This window comes from Penicillium paradoxum (genome assembly GCF_028828445.1).
Source record: "Penicillium paradoxum strain IBT 22861 chromosome Unknown utg000005l_segment0_segment0, whole genome shotgun sequence".
Classification (NCBI taxonomy): domain Eukaryota; kingdom Fungi; phylum Ascomycota; class Eurotiomycetes; order Eurotiales; family Aspergillaceae; genus Penicillium; species Penicillium paradoxum.
In genome coordinates this window covers 3,712,044-3,732,323 of record NW_026643183.1, presented here as the reverse complement: position 1 = coordinate 3,732,323, position 20,280 = coordinate 3,712,044, and the positions used below count along the sequence as shown (strand labels likewise).

Below are 20,280 nucleotides of genomic sequence, written 5' to 3'. Positions count from 1 at the left end.
TCTTTCCATCCTCATTGTCCTACTTCACTCGATCTCTTGGTTTCACTCCCAGTTCGTGCTTCTCACCAAAGCCCTCTCCATCCCTCGCGATGGCTGATCCCCTCAGTCCCTTCTCGGAACCGACACTTCGGGACATTGGCCCCATTCTCTATGCTACTCGACCTGAGACCTGTAGAAGCGACCCGTGCAGGTAGCTTTGCGGGCAAATGAACCTTCCCTCTGGGGTATCATGACCGGCATCGAGCCGCGTCCACTCGGCCTCTCCGATCTCACTGATAAAATGGGCTATCCCGCGACTGCTCTCTCCGTGTCCCCAACAACTGGCTTGACTGATAGACCATCTGCGACTGCGATTCTCACTCGGGTGAAATTGCAAGCGGAGTGGTAGGAGTGGGATGAAAAGGAAACGACAGTCTTGATGAGCATGATTGTCACCATCGATTCCAATATCTCTGATCATATTACAATGACCAAAACCTCCATGCAAGTTTATGATTCCCTGCGGAGCAAATATGAAATATCGCCTTCCGCTACGCCCACCATGGGCGTTGTCAATAAGGTTTCTAAGTGGCAATGCTGCAAGTATAACCCCGGGATTAAGCCAGGAGACTCCGTCGGCGAATGGCGGCAGCATTTGATGGAGACGCAGCATGTCTATCCTATTGATGAGCCGGTGCGCTGCCGCCATGCCTTCTATGTGCTTTTGCATGCAGTTCGAGATAGTCCTGCTTGTGAATCTTGGATCAACATAGTCGAATGGGCTGATTTCTGGGGCTCGGTGTGGAATTTTGACAATTTGTACGAGCAATTCATCACTGCAGAGCATTGGGGCGTTGCTGGCCATGTTAACACCTCGTAACAAACATCATCGGGCTTTCTGACAGTGAAAGTCCCTGGCGAGGGAAGGCGGAAGCAGCATAAAGAAGAAAATGTGCCGTAATAGGATCAATCAAGGACTTTGTTTCATCGCGCTTTGTTCCCTTTGTTCCCTCGTCATTATTTTCTTTTATTATTGTAACTCGCTCCCAGCGAGGCTTATGGCTAGCAACTCAAGCAAACTTTCCTCTATGCGTTAGCTTGAAATATTCATGTCATATAGTAAAGGCTTCTTTTGTCAACTGAGCTAGCCATAGAACTCGAAGAAATTCAAATCCTCCGCAGTTGTAAAGCCAGTATGTCTCTCTCCATGCAATGCATGACAACTTTAGGGCCTAATCTGTCTTATACAACTGGCATAATATTCCCGGACTGTTAGCACTAAACTCCATAGACTGCGTTTCCTCGAGTATGTAAAGATCCCTTCTTTAATCGGCCCGAACAATTCTAGAATAAGCATGGGTAAGTCCAGTATTTTGATCCTGTCTCAGTCTAGACGATGGCATGGTATTATAAACTCCAACCCTTTGTTAACCCGAAAGCGAGGGGAAATGGAATCACTCCAAGGATCCACATAAATATCGAGGTTAAGGAAGTACTTGGGCGTCTGTTATCTCGGGTTAGTGGGAGTCATGCTATGATCAGCCAATCTGATATATAAGGTGGAGTAGGCGCTAGTTTGGCTTCTTTGTACGATCTCACGTCGCTGGTAGTCGAGGCTAATGGATCAGACTGTTTCAATTAGTATCATCTGCCCGTCAAGCAAGGTCTTTCGCTATAAAAGTAGCTATGTATGCATAAGCTTCAAAATTCATGCTTTTCTGGGTCAGGCGTCGGGATGTTCACTATTTATCTCGCAAAGTTAGTACTTTAAGCAGGATAATAATGAGCCATGCAGTTTCAAGTAGCTCGTTTTACTATGACGAGGCTCGGCCTGGCCTTCACGGGGCTGATGCAGTGCATCTCGACTCTCGGTACTGAAATTTGGCACCGTAACACTGTCATTTTCGCTGAATATTCCAGCCTTACTACCTTAGCACACTGGCCTTATAGATAAATCACCGGCTCACTCACTTTATGGGTCCAAAATTAACCCTACATCATCAGTTGCATTGATGGTCAAAGTCTTTGTAACACTCTTTGTTGCATTATTGGTATTATCCAACAGCCGGATTCTATTGCTTAGTTCGAGTAATAAAGAAAGTCCATGAAAACAATAACCTTCTTTGTCCATTGACAAGTTTCTTTATTGTGCCCTTTGTGAGTAAATATAGTCCCTTGTTTACTTCGACCATTAGATTGGACCCCAGAGACATATATCAATCTCGAGACTAAAAACAGCTCAATTTATTCTCTTAAGAATTTTCTCATTGCCGTTCATCAGATAGACAATCGAGGTTTGTTAATTGTCATTTATTATTGATCAACTACACCCATCAAATTGGACCCACGACTGCACTCAGCACATCATCATCTATCAATATCCCTAGACCTTTCCATCCACAGAATAACCATGTCGAGACGTAGCCCATCCGAGGAGTTCGAGACAGAGCGTGCTAACTTCTGGGCTCTCCTCGAAGGGATTATTCATGATCTCAGAAACAACTACCCAGCGGATCGTGATCTCATCATCGGACGGATCGGCCATCTTTCTGTACGCCTCGCCAGCTATCGCCAAGCTGGGGAGTTGATGGGAGTGAGCCATCCGCCTAGCCAGATCGTCTGCCACGCACCTCCCGGTTTCTTCACTAATCGCGCTCAACAGCATCAAAATTACTTTGGCACAGAATTTGGATATGCCTGTTGGTTCACCCAGTCTCATTTGGGCTATGCCACAGAGGATCTCCTCAACTACAGAAGTCCCACTCGCGTTGCCGATCTACTTGAGGATGTGTCCATGACTTGGCTCTTGACTGAGATGAGAGCCTTTCCTCAAAGCCCTCACATTAGGGTTCCTCCACAGTCCTTACCAGCACTGCCATCGTCACCTTCCAATTCACCAGATACAGATACACCCGACTTTCCAAGAAAGGCCACCGAGACAAGAAGTCCTACGGGACCACTCGGCTCCGATGCACGTGTCCACTTTGTTCTTCCCACTGTAACCAACACTCTTTGGGGACAAGCAAGAGGGAAACGCCATCGCCCGGCTTCTCCATACCCTGGAAGAGATCATCGCGGCAAAAAGGTCAAGAGAAGACCATTGCCGCCGACTTTAGAAGATGACGTCCTACTTCCACCTATTTTGGATAGTAGCCATAAATTTCCATTGCCAACTCCCACCTTACCCGGTACTCAATCACTCTTTACCCCACTCACTCTCCCCAGTGGACATATCCTCCCCAGTGCACCGAGCACTTCGGCGCCACCTCCAGTTGGACTGAACATACAACACTGTTTCGAACCACCGGCACCATCAACCTGCATTTCAATCTTGAATTCAAACATTGGAGAGACTTTACATGGAGCTCGACCCTGGCAACTGATGAAACCACCCTCATCCCCTAAATCTGACTGCCGCCGCTCGGGATCAACAGTGAAAGAAGAACTAGTCGAATGATGCCTATCCGATATCTCAGTTTTTTCTCGCTTTCGTATTGGTTTTCTATTACTTATGGCTTGGCGTTAACGACTAATTTGGTTCGCGATAGTCCTTGTGGGCTTTGGTTATTTCTTATACTGACTTGAGATTTATAGGCTTCTGCGCGCCATGCTCTTTATAATTTTTAATTCATACTTGCTTCTTTGCTACCTACTTGCTAGATTTTACTGAACTTACTTTTCTAATAAATCAAATTTTGACTCGCTTTCTGATCTAAATCTTCACATGTAGGAGGTTGAATGGTTTGTGATAGCCTGCAATTTTCACCACGGTCTATCCCTAGAACCTAGAGAGATGCGATATTAAGCAGCAAACCCACCCTGAGAGCAAGATACATGTAGGCCTCTTCTGCTATGTATAGCGGTATTTTCTCGGCATATAGTATATGGTGTATAGAGTGGGATGGAATTATAGAAGGTAAGCCGAGTGTGTAACTGAGGTCAATGATCTTTGTATCCATATTGAAGTCCACATCAAACTGTATTGTCCTTATTTTAGGCCGACCTTGAAAAGTTTTCTATCAATGTGGACCTGCCGACGCTAAGCTAATTATCGATTATACGCTGTAATAAATTCAGTACTTTGATAATGTGCGATTCAGTAGGTGTTTTGAAGCCCACTCAAAGACCTTCTATAAGAATTCAATATGGATATGTTGCATTTTACACTCCTCTCAGCGAGGCATGAACAATATTCGACCACTCTTAGTCAGTGGTTTATTCTACTTAATTGTGCAAAACACACTAAATTACTAGTTGGATAAGGATCGTCGTGATTTACATTGACTGAACACGTTTCCCTCCAATCACCTCAAAATCTATGCGTACAAAATACACACCAGGGACACATCCCAGGCACATACGACAGCACCTTCTCTTGCCAATTCTGCCTTTTTCGTGTAGTTCAGAGGCTGGGTACGGAGTATATCAACACTTACGCTATTCATAGCTGGTGCTTCCTACGAAACTCACGGTTTCCAACCCGTGAATCTTGGATATGCCCATCTATAACAACCACAAACAAACACCCTTGATCGTTCAGATCCGCGTCCGTAACGTTTTACTATTTCTATTGTTCTCAAAACAGCCATTCTGACGTATTGAGTGGCCTAATATTATGCTGTAATCCACTACTCTGTACCGAGAGGCTTAGCCAGTTCCCACTCTCCACAGCCACACACAGACATCTTTCACCAGTCGATCCAGGACCCTTGGAGGGTCTGCTGTATCATGGCCAATCACACAGGAGCCTATTGATTCCTGACAGGCTGGATACGCACACTTGAATAAATTACCTTAATACACGGCCCCCACTTGAGCCCCTGAACAATGAGCGTAGCCTTGTGCACTGGGCACCGCGAGTGAACATTCATGGCAAATATTAAGTGCGCGGTAAACCCCAGCCAGACTGGGGTGTGGAGGTACCAAGATGCGATCTCTTCAGCCAGGAAGTGAGCATAGTGCCAGATACGAGTCGGTTGACTCGGCAACTGGCGAGTCAGACGGTCCGGATGCCATCGCACAAGAAGAAAATGTCGAGGATAGGCAAATGTGGACGTCCCGGATCTTGACCAAATCATGCTTTGTGGCTTTTGGGGCTACATTTGCCACATTTATTGTCGTCTTGGTGGTCTTATATGTATGGTCTAGCCAGCATCAAGGTCTCACAGCCACTCGGGAAAGTTTACATTATTTGTGGACATATGGACCAACTGCCAGTAGGATATTGCACGCTGGAAGTTATAAGTGAAATAATTGACATGGACAGTTCTTACAATCTTGGCGGCGTTTTGGAGTCTGGTTGAGTTCCGAACGAAGCAGCTGGCACCGTGGAAAGTGATGCTAGATGGGCCGGCCACCGCACAGAATACTATTTGTCTGGATTATCTGTCGCCCTGGAATGTAACGGTGTTGTGGTCCTCGCTACGGCAGAGGAATTTTCCAGTCTCAATAGCAGTGGCGGGATCATTGCTCCTGAAGCTCCTTATTGTTGTATCAACGGGCCTTTTCGCTCTACAGCCCATGGTGCTCCAAGACAAGGCGGCTTCTTTGATCACACTGGATAGTTTTGACGGACAGGGATTTCAGAATGCGAGTATTGACTCTCGACCGACGACCATGGATTATGCGATCAAGGCCTACGGCGCGGAGTATCCCTTGGGCACAACAGCGCATTATGCGTATCAGACTTTCAACTCCTCGCATTCTGAAGTCTCGTCGAACGTGTCACTGACTGGCGAGGTGGATGTATTTCACGGCGGTCTTTCCTGCAATGTTTTGCTTGATAACGTCACGATGCCTCTTGAGACCCAGTCTAACCACACATTCCAAGTAGACTCTTCCACCCGGGTCACAATCAGTGCAGCGCATGATGGAGTCGATCTACACATTGATCGTCGTGGCTGCCAAATATCAGCGGTCCTTAGAGAGGATTCATGGAGGACTTTATTACCTGACTGTGACAGCGAGACACTCATCAACTTCACCTCGGACGGAGATCTTTCAGTGAAGAATACGCAAGAGCTATTTCTGCAGACCAGCAAGGTTTTTCGACACCGGAATTCCAGAAGTAGAGTGCTTACAATTGTCCACTGTGCTGTGGACTACGGCATCTACCGCAGTAACTTGACAATTCAAAATCAATTGGATCCGGTGGTACATTTGGATGTTCCACAGTCCCCCGAGCGCACTAAAAGGAAGCTCGCGGGTATATCCAATTCGGACATTCTCACGAGTGTCCGGAAGGCAACACACGAGATGCCACAAGAAGAAGTTCCAAAAACTGGATTTGTTTCGCAGAACAGCATGTTTTTTAACTTGATGAATGTCTCCAGCTCTGAGCCATTTTCTTCAGCCATGCTGGGTGGTGAGGTGGTCAAGACGAGCGCTGAGGATGCTTTCAATTCCATTTCTGCCCAGGTGGCCAGAAATTATCTCTTGAAGCCATCTCATGACCCGTTGACCGGAACGAGTATAAGCTCTGAAAATCGGCTGGTTATGCAGTCCTTGTCGTTTGGGCTCATGGTGGGAATTCTGGGGCTCCTGCTCGCTGCTAGTGTTGGGCTGTTCTTCACTGCGCCCCGAGCGGTTTGTTCAAGAGATCCAAGCTCCATCGGTGGATTGGCAACAGTAGTCGCGACAAGCAAGGGACTGCAAGCTTCATTTGAGGATACCGGGTCGTGGGACAATGACAGCATTGATCGCGCCACCGCTTCGAGACTATATCGTACAGAAGTTGTCCCTGGCCCATCTGGGGATGCGCAGTTCAGCATTTGTGGCAGCGATGAGGAGCCACTACTCAAGGCGGGCGATCATGACAAGACGGAAACTGGAGTGCAAGAATGGTGGAGACCGTTTTCCGTGACTATTCCGGCTCAGGTGATCTGGTTCCTTCTTCCAGCTGGGATGATTGTCGCCCTTGAGGTTCTTCTTCAGCATTCCAAAGCTTCCCAGGGTATCGCAGACATCAGTGTCAGTCCTTATACACTATGCATGGACATACGTGCCAGCCTTCACTATGTTTGGCGTGAATGTGATGTACGGCATGATGGACTTCGGAGCACGGGTCTTCCAACCGTACAGCTTACTGCGGCGACAAGCGGTGCCAGCATCCGTGGGCATTCTGAACCAGCAGCTCGGAAAGTTAAGCTTGTCCAGCCTGTACGAGTCCGTAAGGCAGGGCCAAGCTGCCACCGCAGCCACTAGCATTGCCGTGGTTGCCGGTGTCTTGCTCCCAATCGCTGTCAGTGGTCTGTATACCGCGCAGGCGACCACACACCTGACACCCATCACTGCTTATCAGGTGGACTCTTTCAACTTCAGTGTTCTGGGTGGGTTGGGTGACCCTCTTTCGAGGCCCTCTCTTATCCTGCATTCCAACATGTCATCCCCGCAGTGGACCTACGAAGATTTGGCGCTGAGCGCTATAAAGCTCCCAAATGGTAGTGGGAGTGGTGAGCAGCAGAACAAAAGCATCTCTTACACGGTCACTTTGAAGATACCTGCGGCCCGAACACAGACAAATTGCACGGCTCTCGAGGGGTATCAACACAGGTTCAGTGAATCTTCTTACGAAGAGGGAGTGAAACTCGATATCTCACTCCCAGAGCATTGTCTATATTCCAAAAACAGCCTGAACCGACAGGAGTTGTTCTCCTTCGACTTCCCGTACTCCTATTTTGGCCGCATGGATTACATGCTTGATCTTCAATGGTCGGTCGACATCGACAACTGCGGTACATACATTGCCACCACGGGGTTTGCTGACGAGGAGATGAATACCACCGCGACTATACTGCTGTGTAACCCCTACTTCGAGACCGTGGATGTAGAAGCTACCTTCGAGCTTCCCAACCTTGCAACTGACCGCAGAAATCCCCCCAGGATCGATGAAAAGTCTTCACGGGTCCACAAAGAGGCAAAATTGTCCATCGAGTTTGACGGCTCCTTGTGGAAGAATTTCATGCCGGAAATCCACATCCGCGACTACCCATACCCAACAAACTACGACGGGATCTTCAGCGCCGTCGTGCACGGAGTAGACGGTATCCTGCCCCCCGAGCTCCTCGACCTGCACAACATCCCCCGCCTCCAAGACAGCGTGCAACGAGTCTATGGTATCATGGAGGCACAACGTGCCAATTTCCAGTACCGGCAGAAATCACCGCAACCACCAGTGGCCGGAACACTGCGCGACCCGAACCGCATCCGCCTTGTGCAAAGCGAAGTCTCTACACGGATCCTCGAAGCGCTCCTGGGCATTATGCTTTTGTGTGCAATTGTCACGTTTTTTGCTATCGACACGAAGGAAACCTTACCTAAAAACCCGTGCAGTATCGCTGCCCAGGTGAGTTTGCTTGCTGGGTCGGAGATTTTGAGTACCGGGGTCACTCCACCGGGGTCGGAGTGGTGTAGCGATGCCCAACTCCGGGAGAAAGGGGTGTGGGAGGGATTAATGATATCTTTTGGATGGTGGAATGTGGATGAGAAAAGAAGGTTCGGCATTGGGATTGGTGATGCGTGTGGTGGTGAGGAGAGTGACTATGCATAGGGGTGACCCCGAACTATACTGACAATGCTGCCCGCAAGAAGGGACATCAACCGCACAAATTGGATTGCTAAAGCGCAATTTCTACTACCTAAGACCAAAATAGAACTGTAGGTCCTAAACTGGTTGAGTAGAGAGTGAGAGGTCGAAGCGATCAAAGACAGGAGTAACCGAAGGAGGAAGGATATGGTCTTAGCTGGTAGCTAAGACATGTGTCTCAGCAGGGTTGAGATGGTCTCCCGGAAATATATTTTGCAGACAAGCACTATCATCTCATCCATCAACAGGCTAACTGCTTAAAACTCTATGATTATTTGCCTTTCGCTTATTATAAGCTTCTGTTCAACCCCTTTCCATGTGCATTTGTACTCTGAAGTGTTTGTTGAACTACTCCGGCCATGCTCTTTGTTCATTCTTTGTTCAACCGCATAACAGCCCGTGAAGCATACAGGTAGTTAGACAGTCTGTTTCAACTATAATAAGATACAGAGACTATGGTACGTTGTCAATCATTTTGCTCATTTTCCAGCCAAATTGGTCTATCTGTTTCATGCAAGACCTCAACGAATAAGCTTTGTTCTGTGGCAAGAACCGTAGGCTGGAGTTTGACCGGAGCGTAGATATACTGTGATACCCTCATACAGTACCCCATATGGCACTATTCTGTGGCACCATATCAGCCCATTTCTCTCCTCTTCTGCCCATCTCCCCACTCGTTATTTCGACGGTTGGAGGGAGCTGCAGTTTAATAGATCCTCCAGCCAATCAGAGGCCGTCCTGAATCAGGCCATTGTCATTTCTTGGCGATCGGCCGATCTTCCGAGCATTTCGAGGCCAGCTTGTCCACTTTACTTCTCAGATCCTGACATTTTTGGTCTTTATTTATCGCCTATGTCTTGTTGACATTTCATTCTCTTCAACTATCCTTGCGCAAACCCCACAACCTACAATCGCTACGGAACAGCGCCTCCCAGTTGAATTTGGTCTTTGCGCCACCTTGCATGTACAACATCTACCTAGGTGACCCTGCTCGCTCCAATAGAGAAAACTGAAGGGCAAGATGCGAGCTACAGCGAGGCTGTTCTATGCAGCAGCGCTCGCTTTTGCGGGCCTCAGCCATGCCGGCGAACAAGATCCTTCGCTGGATCCGACCAAGTGTGCTGTGAGTCCTGTCAAGGATCCCCGGACCTGAAATCCAGATGACTGACAGTGCGATTTGCCTCCAGCTTGAACCCTCTGCCATGGTATCAGACGCGTGTGTCTCGTATGGCGAGATCAACGGCATAAACGACCTGATTTTCACGACCCTTAACTCCCTCACGCAAGAAACAGACTTCTTCTCCTACTACCGCCTCAACCTATTCAACAAAGAATGTCCTTTCTGGTCCGATGCCAACAGTATGTGCGGGAACATTGCCTGTGCCGTTAACACCATTGATTCGGAGGAGGATATCCCACTCACGTGGCGCGCGGAAGAATTGAGCAAGCTCGAGGGCCCCAAGGCGAACCACCCACCACGCAAAATTCAAGCTGAGCGCCCGAAGGAACGACCCCTACAAGGAGAACTGGGTGACGACGTTGGCGAGAGTTGTGTTATGGAATACGATGACGAATGTGACGAACGAGACTACTGTATCCCCGAGGATGAGGGTTCCGCTGGGAAGGGAGACTATGTGAGCTTAGTGGATAACCCAGAGCGATTCACCGGATACACTGGATCCGGCGCGAACCAAGTCTGGAACGCAATCTACAGCGAGAACTGTTTCATGAAAACTGTGGCTCATGAGCTTGAGGAGCAATCGCAGAACGTCCCCATGGGCGGTCTGCAGGCAGCCTCTGACTTCCGCAATGTGCTCCAGAAAGAGGCAAAGCGAGTAGAAGGTCTGCCTTTGGATAATGAGTGTTTGGAGAAGCGAGTGTTCCACCGGCTCCTCAGTGGCATGCACGCATCCATTTCCACACATCTTTGCTGGGACTACCTCAACCAGACGACCGGCCTGTGGCACCCCAACGTGCAGTGCTTCAAGGAACGCCTCCTTGACCACCCCGAACGCATCTCGAATATGTACTTCAACTACGCATTGGTTTCACGCGCCGTGGCCAAGCTCCGCAAGCATCTGGACGGATACACTTTCTGCACCAGTGATCCGGTGCAAGACCGCGAGACTAAAGAGCGCGTCAACAAGTTGACCGAGACTCTAACAACACTGCCCAAAATCTTCGATGAGAAGATCATGTTCCAAGATGCCAACGGCATCAGCTTGAAGGAGGATTTCCGCAACCGCTTCCGCAATGTCAGCCGACTGATGGACTGCGTGGGCTGTGATAAGTGTCGCCTTTGGGGTAAGCTCCAGGTGAACGGCTACGGAACAGCCCTCAAGGTGTTGTTCGAGTACGACGAAACCAAGAACGGCGAGAACCCACCCTTGCGTCGCACTGAGCTGGTCGCTCTCATCAACACCCTCGGCCGTATTTCGCACAGCTTAGCTGCTTCGCGTAGTATGCAGCGAGCCCTGCTCACTGGGACGACTCACATGTTCCCGGTCCACGGCGCTGTGCCTTCTTCCCACCACGCCAATGCCCTCGGCAACAACAAGCGGGTGTTCAGAGACGGCAACAACAACTTCTACTACGAAGGTGAAGGAGAGGATGATGGGTATGTCTACGGCCAAGGTGAAGCGCCAGAACGCTACCCCTGGGAGCGTAAACTGCGTAACCCAGACGACAACTTCATCGATGATTTCAAATCCGAATGGGAGATGGTTTGGGGTATGGTCGGGTTTATCTTGCGAGCCTGGATGGATATCCCGCGCACACTGTAAGTTCAAACACCGGATACCTGGTCTTTGTATTTTTCTCCAGATTCATCGCTGACACTGACTCTTTCAGGTACCAAATTGGCGCCTCGGAATCTGTCCGATTGTACAACTACTGGCTCGGGCTGCCGGTGCCTCCACGTATGTGGAAGTTGAAGGTGCCCACGCCGCGCCCACATACCCAGCCTAATGCTCAGCGCTCTCATGACGAGTTATGAGTTTACCTATATCTTGCATTAGCCTCTGTACATATATGGCTCTGTGTTATGGCGTTGATAGATCTGGTCTGGGTTATTTTCGGTGTTTTTGATTCGAAGTATTCTGGTTAATATATCCTCTTCTCGCATGTTCAAATTGGATTTGACTATCATACGAATGTTTCTTGACGTATATCGCCAAGCATTTTCTATAATGCCGACTTGTTGTACAAGAGAAGATGCGGTCCGAGTGGCACATCAGGGCCACAGACCTCAGGTACACTGAGCTAGATATAGACCTACATACGCTTGGGCATGCTTAACATATGTTGTATTTATGAACACTCCACTATACTTCAGATCTACTTTGCTCATCTTAACCTGAAATTTACCTCGGTTGGCCCAGAGGTACATGCATTTGCCACCGAGGAGATTTTGCCGAACAGGTCGGATAGGGCCAACAGGAGAGCAGATTGGACAGGAAAAGAACAACATGATCAATAGGACTCATCTGATCTTTAGATCTTTAATTTAAAAGACAGGTCCGATCGACCTAGGTCCGTATAGTTCGGTGCACAATATAAGTACCCCGTATTTTGCCCGGCAAACCCCGACCTCGGTATCTCCACTGCCGGCCACATGCGACCTTTTCTGTTTCTCCTCTTCTCTCTTCGTCAACGCCCTTTTACGCTTCAACGCCCTGAACGACTAAACACTATCTAAATATCTCGATGCCAGTTCGCTAATATCTAACTCCATGGCGACGCCTTCGCCACCAAAACCGTGGGAGAGAGCAGGCGCAGGTGGGTGTTTTCTTCCGATTACCGATATTCTAGCGCCACATTCACCAGCGCGACCCCCAGTTTATCATCTTAGACTAATTCTCTTCGTCTTTCTTCCCTACAGGAAACGCATTATCAACAGCTCCTATGGCCGGTAGTCCCGCTGCCTCTACCGCGATGACTACCACAGTGGCCAACCCCGCAGCCTCAACGGCATCCACTGCCCCCGATCTTCCCTCCCGTCCCAGTGCCCTCAACTCCGTGGTCAACAGTACTGCCTCAAATTACTCACCCTACGGTGCCTCGCGCCTTGGAACAAACGCTTACGGCTCCACCTATGGTGGTATGGGCGGCATGGGCAGCTACTCATCACCGTACTCGCGCTTCGGCGGCATGGGCGGTATGGGCTCCATGTATGGCGGCGGATATGGAGGCTACGGAGGTGGCATGTACGGAGGAATGGGCGGTATGGGGGGCATGGGAGGGATGTACGGTGGCATGCCCGGCCAAGATCCCAATGATCCTAACAGCCTGACCAACTCGTTTGGACAGAGCACCCAGGCCACCTTTCACATGATTGAGAGTATCGTCGGTGCATTTGGAGGCTTTGCTCAGATGCTCGAGAGCACATACATGGCCACGCACAGTTCATTCTTTGGTAAGTATCTGGTTTTATTTTGGAATACATGAGTGCCCGCTGACTCGTTTTGATAGCAATGGTCTCGGTCGCAGAACAATTCGGTAATCTGCGCAATACCCTCGGCTCGGCTCTGGGAATTTTCACCCTGATTAGATGGTTCCGCACATTGCTGGCGAAACTCACAGGACGTCCACCGCCAGCTGATGCGACTTCGTTGACCCCGGCTGCATTTGCGGCGTTCATGGGCAAGCGCTCGGTAGGAGCCACACTTCCCGATGGCTCGCCAGCTCCCGCCAAGCCATCCAAGAAGCCCTTCTTCATGTTCCTGATTGCGCTCTTTGGTCTTCCATATCTCATGGGCAAGCTCATTAAGACAATGGCCCGGTCCCAGGAGGAAGAGGCCAAGCGTCGCCAGCAGCTCCTCGGGCCCAACGGTGAGCCTGGCTCAGCATCGCTCGACCCGACTAAGCTGGACTTCTGCCGTCTGATGTACGACTATACCCCTGAGACACAGGAGAGCAACGGCATTGATCTTGCCGTGAAGAAGGGCGACATTGTCGCTGTCCTTAGCAAGTCTGACCCTATGGGCAATGCCTCCGAGTGGTGGCGCTGCCGTGCCCGTGATGGCCGTGTGGGATATCTCCCCGGGTCCTTATCTGGAGACTATCCAGCGCCGGCCCGCTCAGCAGGCCATCACAGCCGGCAGCGAGCCCGCCACTCGCACCGTCACAATGAAGGGTGATCCTGTGGCCGAAGGCCGCACGCAGAGCCTGTCATCTCTTACCAAGCCCGAGCTCACAAGCAAGATGGGCGATATCTCGCCCGAAAGCTTCCAGAAGAGCACTTTCTACTCATGAGCCAAGAGCCATGAGATATAGACTTTCCCCGCTCTCTTTAGGCTTCTCTTTGCCTTTCTCCTTGCGGTTCCTAGACGGGTTGGAGTGTGTGATTTTCCGTGATAGTTGATGTTGGCTGGCCAAAAGCACTTTGTGCTTCTTTTTCTATATCCCCACAAGCGTGCCGTTGGAGCTCCCTGGCTTCTTTCTTTTGCGACCTTTGACCCTCTATTTAGGCGACAGCATAGCCTGTTGCCCTGGTTTTTCCCCCTCTACCCCGGGTTCATACCATTATCATGACCGTGTATTCTCCCACCGTCCTTCTCCATCTCCCTCATGTTTCCCTCCATCTCATTTCATCTCGGCTTTCCTTTCTATTGGTCCCGTTGGATTGGAGTTCATTTTAGCGAGTCCCTCCGATCCCATTTGGCTTATGTATTTAGTACTTATTAGTGCAATCCGTCCGAACCTCTAAACCCACCTTCTTTCCCCTCCTATCCCCCCCCAAATCACCAATCACCAAGTCATAAAAAGTACTCCCAATCCCACCTCCAAACCCGGAACCCTCGTGCTGGCCCACAGTGGATCCCATCCGCTCCCGCCTCCCCACTCCATCGAACATCAACTCGCCTCTCATCTTTTATCTTTCTATTTATATCCACCTTGTACATAAACACTCTGCATGTCCGGACTCCTCCGTACATGTATCCATCGGCAAACTCCACAAAAAAAGACAAAATGTCATGTGCTGCATATATCCGGCCCTCAACTCGCTTACCCTTGCAAGCCTCAATCCGGCTGCGTGCAGATTGGTCCACACCTGTCTCGGAGTGTGCGCTGTGCATCCGAATGGCGTTTTGGCGTTTTGGCGGGGGTCTTTTTGCTTACGGGGTTCTGTTTCTGCACTCCGTATGCAGTATTCTGGAGGTACGGGGCTTGTTGGGCTGGAATGTGGATTTGGTGGGGGTTTGCCGAGATAGGTAGGAGTTAGGACTTGGTGGAGGACGAAGTACGAAGTACGCAGTTTGCAGTTCGCAGGACGGTGGAATTGGTATTGGCAGCGGGGCTTTTTTGCTTGGATGGTGTGCCGGGAAGGCACTATACTCCGACGGGGATGTTGTTTTTCGAGGTTGGTTTCGAGGAATCCGGTTTTGGGATGTAGATTCGTTGGTGGCGTTGCGTTGGTTTTCGTGGATGCGCCTTCGTCAACCTTGTTCTACATGATTAGCCTCGTCTGCGCTGGTTCTTTTGGTATTTGCTCTTGCTGGATGGTGTATGTTCGAGGCGAAGGCTCGGACATCTTTGATTCTAGACTGCGGGCTCGAGTCATTCCTGTACGTAACTCTTGGTCTGATCATGTGGATGGAGGGGATGGGTAATGGGTTCTTAGTCACGAGGTGAGACTGGTGGGTGGTGGATGGGCTATATTTATGAATAACGAGAATTTCAAGGTTCGCAGGTATGGAGTTGGAAGTCAACTGGAGTCGAATTTGGATTATGCGCGTGTCCGGGCTTCACTCGTGGATGCATCTTTACTTTCCTATTTCCTTTCTCGGATTTCTGAATGCCTAGGTCTTGTTCATTAGTTCCTTCGACTCCAGTGTTGACCTGGTATGGCTAGTCCCTAGAGGATCATCGCCAGCGCTCTGATCTCTTTACTAAACACTGCAGATCTAGTTGACATATAGTAAGTGAGGTTGACTTGATCCAAGTGGCCAAGGAGATAGAACGAGCCGGCTCACGCGATATTGTGCACGAAATAGGAAAAGAACAAGTAGCGTTCTTGACGTATAAGCACAGACAATACCTTGACCATTATTCTGACAACTTTGGGACTACCGGACAAATAGATAATCATTCACTGACCCTACATCCAACCCTATAGATCTTACTTCAACCCACTTAGAACGCTCACTATGCTATATGAGAATCAAAGGTCAAGCATAAACCTACCCGCTGATACTATTGCTATTGCGGTAACAAGCAAAGTTATATTCTTCCCTGAATAGTCATTGCGTCTTATAGATCCATTTCCTTGAAGTACTATGATATCGACGATTTTGATATATATGCTCCCTTCGATACTGGAGCTATGAACGTATGATATTCAACCAATTGGCTAATTCGGTGTTGGATTCTTCGTTGATGGCTATGTGCGTATTGGATAGAATAGCATTAGATATAGTTGCGTTGATTTACTGATAGATGTCTATTCAGATAAGGACTGCATTCCATATAGCCCACTAGCAAACATTGATTCAAGTCTAAGTAACTTGCTAATATACTCGGTACTAACAGAAGGATTGACTGTCATAAGTACCTAAGTAGATACAATCTAGTCAAGAGAAGTACCGAGTACCCAATCTTTGTCTCTGATACCTCTATATGTATTTCAGTGTGGACGTGCATGGCAATGAATATATCATTACATACTCTACGCCACCTCTGTCCCCTATCTGGATAGTATCACGCCTCATTACATCCATATAGGATTACCGGGTATAATAAGGCTATATCCGCAGTAGCAGAAGAAGACAGTCTTGCTATCCCACCAGACCGCGTCTACCGGGATCGCGCAAACGCAGTAAAAATGACCCTCGACGGGATCCAAGGACCATCCCCGCTCCCTGCTGTCGCGGTGAATGTCGCGCAGAAACCCAGAGCAACACAAGCGTGGGGGTGATGCCAGCGCATCCAGGGAGCGGGGTGCAAAAGACCCTCGCGTGCGAACGTGGGAGTCGATGATAGGGCTGTGTTGGGTGGCACATTTGCAAAAAGAAACGTCATGCTGAGATCGGACGGTTGCAATGGAGTATTGCTGGGTTCGGGTTCGCTCTGGTGGGACATGGGCTGGAACGGGGATTCGATGCTGGGATTGTCGGTCGAGCGGAGAGAGAGACGAAAGATGTGTATACCTCGAGATATCCTCGTGCGACCCATACTTGATAGAGCACGATGTACAGAAGATTCAGATGGCATAATGCGTGAGCAATCTAGAACGCGGATGAAGAAAAACGCCCTTGCTATGAGTTTTCCTCCCCGGGCGGGCTATTTGGGGATTGGGGGATGGGGTTGAAAAAAGGGGGGGGGGGGGAAACCATGTACATAGAGAAGAAAAGATGAAAGGCTCGCGCGCTGGTTGATGGGAATGTGTGGGGAATAGAGACATAATTGAATGAAAAAAAAAAAAAAAAATGGAAGAAAAAGAAGTCAAGAGCAAGAATCAGAAGAGCAAAATATCTGGAATTGTCACAATTCACATCCCCAGTCCTTCATGGTTACCTTGAATCTCCGAGTTCGGATCCTGCTGACTAGCCCACTTCGACATCGACTGCGTAAGCGTATAATCCAGATCCTGGAGTCGGGTCTGGAACGATTCCACCGTGTTCCAATCAGATGGGTGGGTGTCGTCTTCACCGGGTGCATCCTCCAAATCCCGTGGTGCTGGTCCCGGTTGCCCGTGAGCGTGAGTGTGAGCATTGTGGGCATTGTGGGCGTTGAGAGCGTTGTGAGCATTGTGGACATTGTGGACATTGTGAGCATTATGGGCACCGTGGGGGTGAGCGACAGCGTGAGTCCCATGGGCATTGTGGGCATTGTGGGCGCCATGAGAAAGATGGTTCCCTATTGAGTGGTGGTAGGAGTGGGGATGGCGAGGTTGGGAATGCATGGCCAGCGGCATACCGGGGCCTTCGTCCAGTTCCAGGTCGGGCAGATTTTCGATATGATTGGGGTCTAGAGCGGGACATCTTCCATCAATATCATTCGGTATACGCACACTCACCGGAACGACCGTGGATTTACCGTATGAGCCGAGCGGGAAGGGCGGCATTTCGCGAGTGGGCGACTGCATGTCGGGCAATGGTGAGATTGGCGTGGTGCTGTGTTCATCTGTGGGTTCCGGGGTGTAGCAGGTCATGTCGGACGGGGTTTCTGGTAGTGGTTAGTGATGTTGGTTTGATATCGGTGATCGACTATATAATCCATGGGATAGGCGACTATATAGTCGACAACATGTCGACTCACGGGGCTCGGGACTTTGGGGTTCGGCTTCGGGCTCTTTGCCGCGGTTGGAATCCCACGAGGTGCCGTAGCGACGCACGAAGCGGGCGATACGTTTTGGATCGACGTTCTGTCCGTTTACGCGGAAGGCCGTCTGTTTGCCCTGGGCGGCGCGCTTCTGCTGCTTGCGAAGCATCAGGTGGACCTCTTTGGCTTTAATATTCTTTCGCACATGCCATGCGGCGAGCCGATCTTTGTATTGCTTTTCTCTGGATTCCGACGTTAGGGGATATTGCCAGAAAGGTGGGGGGGAGGATCTATAACGGGGACCGAGGATGGGGCAGATAACGACAGAGAAGAAGAAAGGAAAAAGGGGATAGTAGTACGAGGCAAAGAACTTATAATCTCGTTCCATGATGCGTTTAACATCACGCAGTTTCAACTGATCATTGCGGTAGAGCTGCTCGATGATTTCTCGATATTCGTGCCAGTCGTCCGATCGGCGGGGTCGAAAGACATTGGAAGGGGAGGCCGAGTAATTATCCATGATGAAGGTCAAAAGGAAGTTATCATACTGGTCTCATGGGATGCAAAGTAATAAAGAGGAATGCAAACCATATGTATTCTAAATAAAAGAAAAAAATCCCTAAAAAAGCGCAACAGGCAAGAGATCAGGGCCAAGGGAATCTCTTCTCTTTGCGGCGACGTGCACGCGGAGAGAGGCCCCCCCTGTTTCCCCGGGCAAATCATCGTCGCTGCCGGGATCCTCCTGCCCACAGCCAACTTGTCATGATCGACCGTTGTCAGGAGAATATCTCCGGATGAGGGAGGAGTTGGCTGTTGTGCGTTCTCGTTGGGGCCTCAGTTGGGGGCTATTGCTACTGAGATTCTCGCCATTCTGCTAGCTTTTTCCCCTTGTCTGGGTATCCATGCCCGAGTGGAGCTCCCAAAAGGGTACTTTTGGCCCTACTGTACAGCCTAAGCGAACTATTACATGCAGTGCACTGGCCGCAAATTGGATGCATTTTCCGTTGCCTTTTCTTTTTTTCTACGGAGTCCGTCTGGAGTTGGGACGGAGGATATTAGATTCATATTGTTATATATATATGTATATATATATATATATCTTCCTTCACTCGAGACTCCTTTAATCTGCAGACCCGAGCAAAACAGACCCCGGGAGCGGGCCGAAACTTCCCTTTGTCTTCCCCGAGGCTAAACAGCTCCGGTGCAATTTGTCTCCTTCTCATTTGCTCGTTCCAAGCCACGTCGGATCTGAATATACTACAGCTTTCATCCTCCCCGAGACTGTCAAACCCACATCACGCAAGGAGAAACAAAAAAGAAAATTAAGCGTAGGAGCAAAACCGTTGTCATCCCCACGATCCAAGGGCTCCACGCGTGCAGGTTGCGCTTTGGGCTCCGGACAAGGTTACCCTGTCAGCTCCAATCTCCGTATTTCCGTATTTATATAGCTATGAGGCCGTATTCTTGGTATTCGCTTCGTATGCTGCTCCGGCCGAAACTTATCTTTTTTTTGTTTTGTTCGAGTCGTGCCATGCACGGTCCGTGCTATCTGGGACCTTCGTGCCGTACATAGTACGGGTACCTCGTACGGGTACGAAGTACTGGTATGAAGTACTGGTACCAAGGTACGAGGACCTCTTTGGTTACTCCGTACTGGTGTACTGGTGTACTGGTTCCTTCGGTTTGACCGTTGTTCCCATGTGCGTTCGGAAATAGTCCCATGTATGGAATACTCCATACTCCGTACTCCGTACATAACACGGGACTTTCATTGTGACCTCCAGAATTATGGTTGTCTCCTGGGTGGATTATGATCATTGAATTTTTGATCTACTCGCCTCGATCCCACTCTCATATACCCCGGTGGACCCCGGTGCGCAGCTGCACGGGTTGGCCCATATCCCAAGGGCTAGAACTCCCAGCACAAAACTCAAGAACTTGTCGGGTGAAGAGACGCAGTGATCTACGTTTTTCTTTCGGGGAGGAGCATTCCTAGTCCCCGAGAAGGGAGGGGGTATTTTTGCTTTGATATCCGCGGCTCAGGAAGTACACCCGTCCCTGTGTATACCCATGGAGAAAAAAAAAAAGGGGCGAAAAAAAAAGGACATTCACAACGACACAAAGGCGAAATAAAAAAAAAAAGAGAGGAAAAAGGACAACCCCCCTAAATCGGGTACCCGTCTTGGTGGCCAGAACTAGTCCTCGAAGGGAGATGATGTGAGGCTTTTGTCAAAAGTGCGGGGAGTACTTTTTTCAGATTACCGTCCCAACCGCGCCAGTCAGACCTAGACCTAGACGATCCCAGACAATCCCAGAAAAGGCAAGAAAAACCCAAGACCCAAGTGGACAGTGCAACGGCCAGATCCCGCGTGGAGCGCCTCCACTGGAACGGAGAAATCTGCCGCCGAAACGCTCATAGGTCCACGGACCATCGTTCACCGGCTCGGATCGCATGC

The 20,280-nt window shown here is 49.6% G+C and overlaps 6 protein-coding genes across 6 annotated transcripts; 5 read left to right on the top strand and 1 right to left on the bottom strand.

The window, feature by feature from the left end:
- Positions 1-466: 466 nt before the first annotated feature.
- On the top strand, positions 467-859 carry N7457_006337 (uncharacterized protein; the record flags this gene model as incomplete). Its single annotated transcript, XM_057177381.1, has 1 exon — positions 467-859. The coding sequence occupies one exon, from the start codon at positions 467-469 to the stop codon at positions 857-859; it is 393 nt and encodes a 130-aa protein (XP_057031683.1).
- Positions 860-2,389: 1,530 nt separating this feature from the next.
- Positions 2,390-3,436, top strand: N7457_006336 (uncharacterized protein; the record flags this gene model as incomplete). The annotated part of the gene is made up of 1 exon (XM_057177380.1): positions 2,390-3,436. One exon carries the CDS (start codon positions 2,390-2,392, stop codon positions 3,434-3,436), a length of 1,047 nt encoding a protein of 348 aa, XP_057031682.1.
- A 1,470-nt stretch (positions 3,437-4,906) lies between these two features.
- Positions 4,907-8,527, top strand: N7457_006335 (DUF3433 domain-containing protein; the record flags this gene model as incomplete). The annotated part of the gene is made up of 3 exons (XM_057177379.1): positions 4,907-5,195; positions 5,246-6,931; positions 6,987-8,527. 3 exons carry the CDS (start codon positions 4,907-4,909, stop codon positions 8,525-8,527), a joined length of 3,516 nt encoding a protein of 1,171 aa, XP_057031681.1.
- Positions 8,528-9,584: 1,057 nt separating this feature from the next.
- N7457_006334 (ER oxidoreductin) lies at positions 9,585-11,558 on the top strand (the record flags this gene model as incomplete). The annotated part of the gene is made up of 3 exons (XM_057177378.1): positions 9,585-9,686; positions 9,751-11,342; positions 11,414-11,558. The coding sequence occupies 3 exons, from the start codon at positions 9,585-9,587 to the stop codon at positions 11,556-11,558; spliced, it is 1,839 nt and encodes a 612-aa protein (XP_057031680.1).
- Positions 11,559-12,294: 736 nt separating this feature from the next.
- On the top strand, positions 12,295-13,816 carry pex13 (peroxin PEX13; the record flags this gene model as incomplete). Its single annotated transcript, XM_057177377.1, has 4 exons — positions 12,295-12,340; positions 12,444-12,977; positions 13,034-13,590; positions 13,631-13,816. 4 exons carry the CDS (start codon positions 12,295-12,297, stop codon positions 13,814-13,816), a joined length of 1,323 nt encoding a protein of 440 aa, XP_057031679.1.
- A 3,235-nt stretch (positions 13,817-17,051) lies between these two features.
- N7457_006332 (uncharacterized protein) lies at positions 17,052-18,344 on the bottom strand (the record flags this gene model as incomplete). Its single annotated transcript, XM_057177376.1, has 2 exons — positions 17,052-17,728; positions 17,822-18,344. The coding sequence occupies 2 exons, from the start codon at positions 18,342-18,344 to the stop codon at positions 17,052-17,054; spliced, it is 1,200 nt and encodes a 399-aa protein (XP_057031678.1).
- Between the last annotated feature and the right edge of the window lie 1,936 nt (positions 18,345-20,280).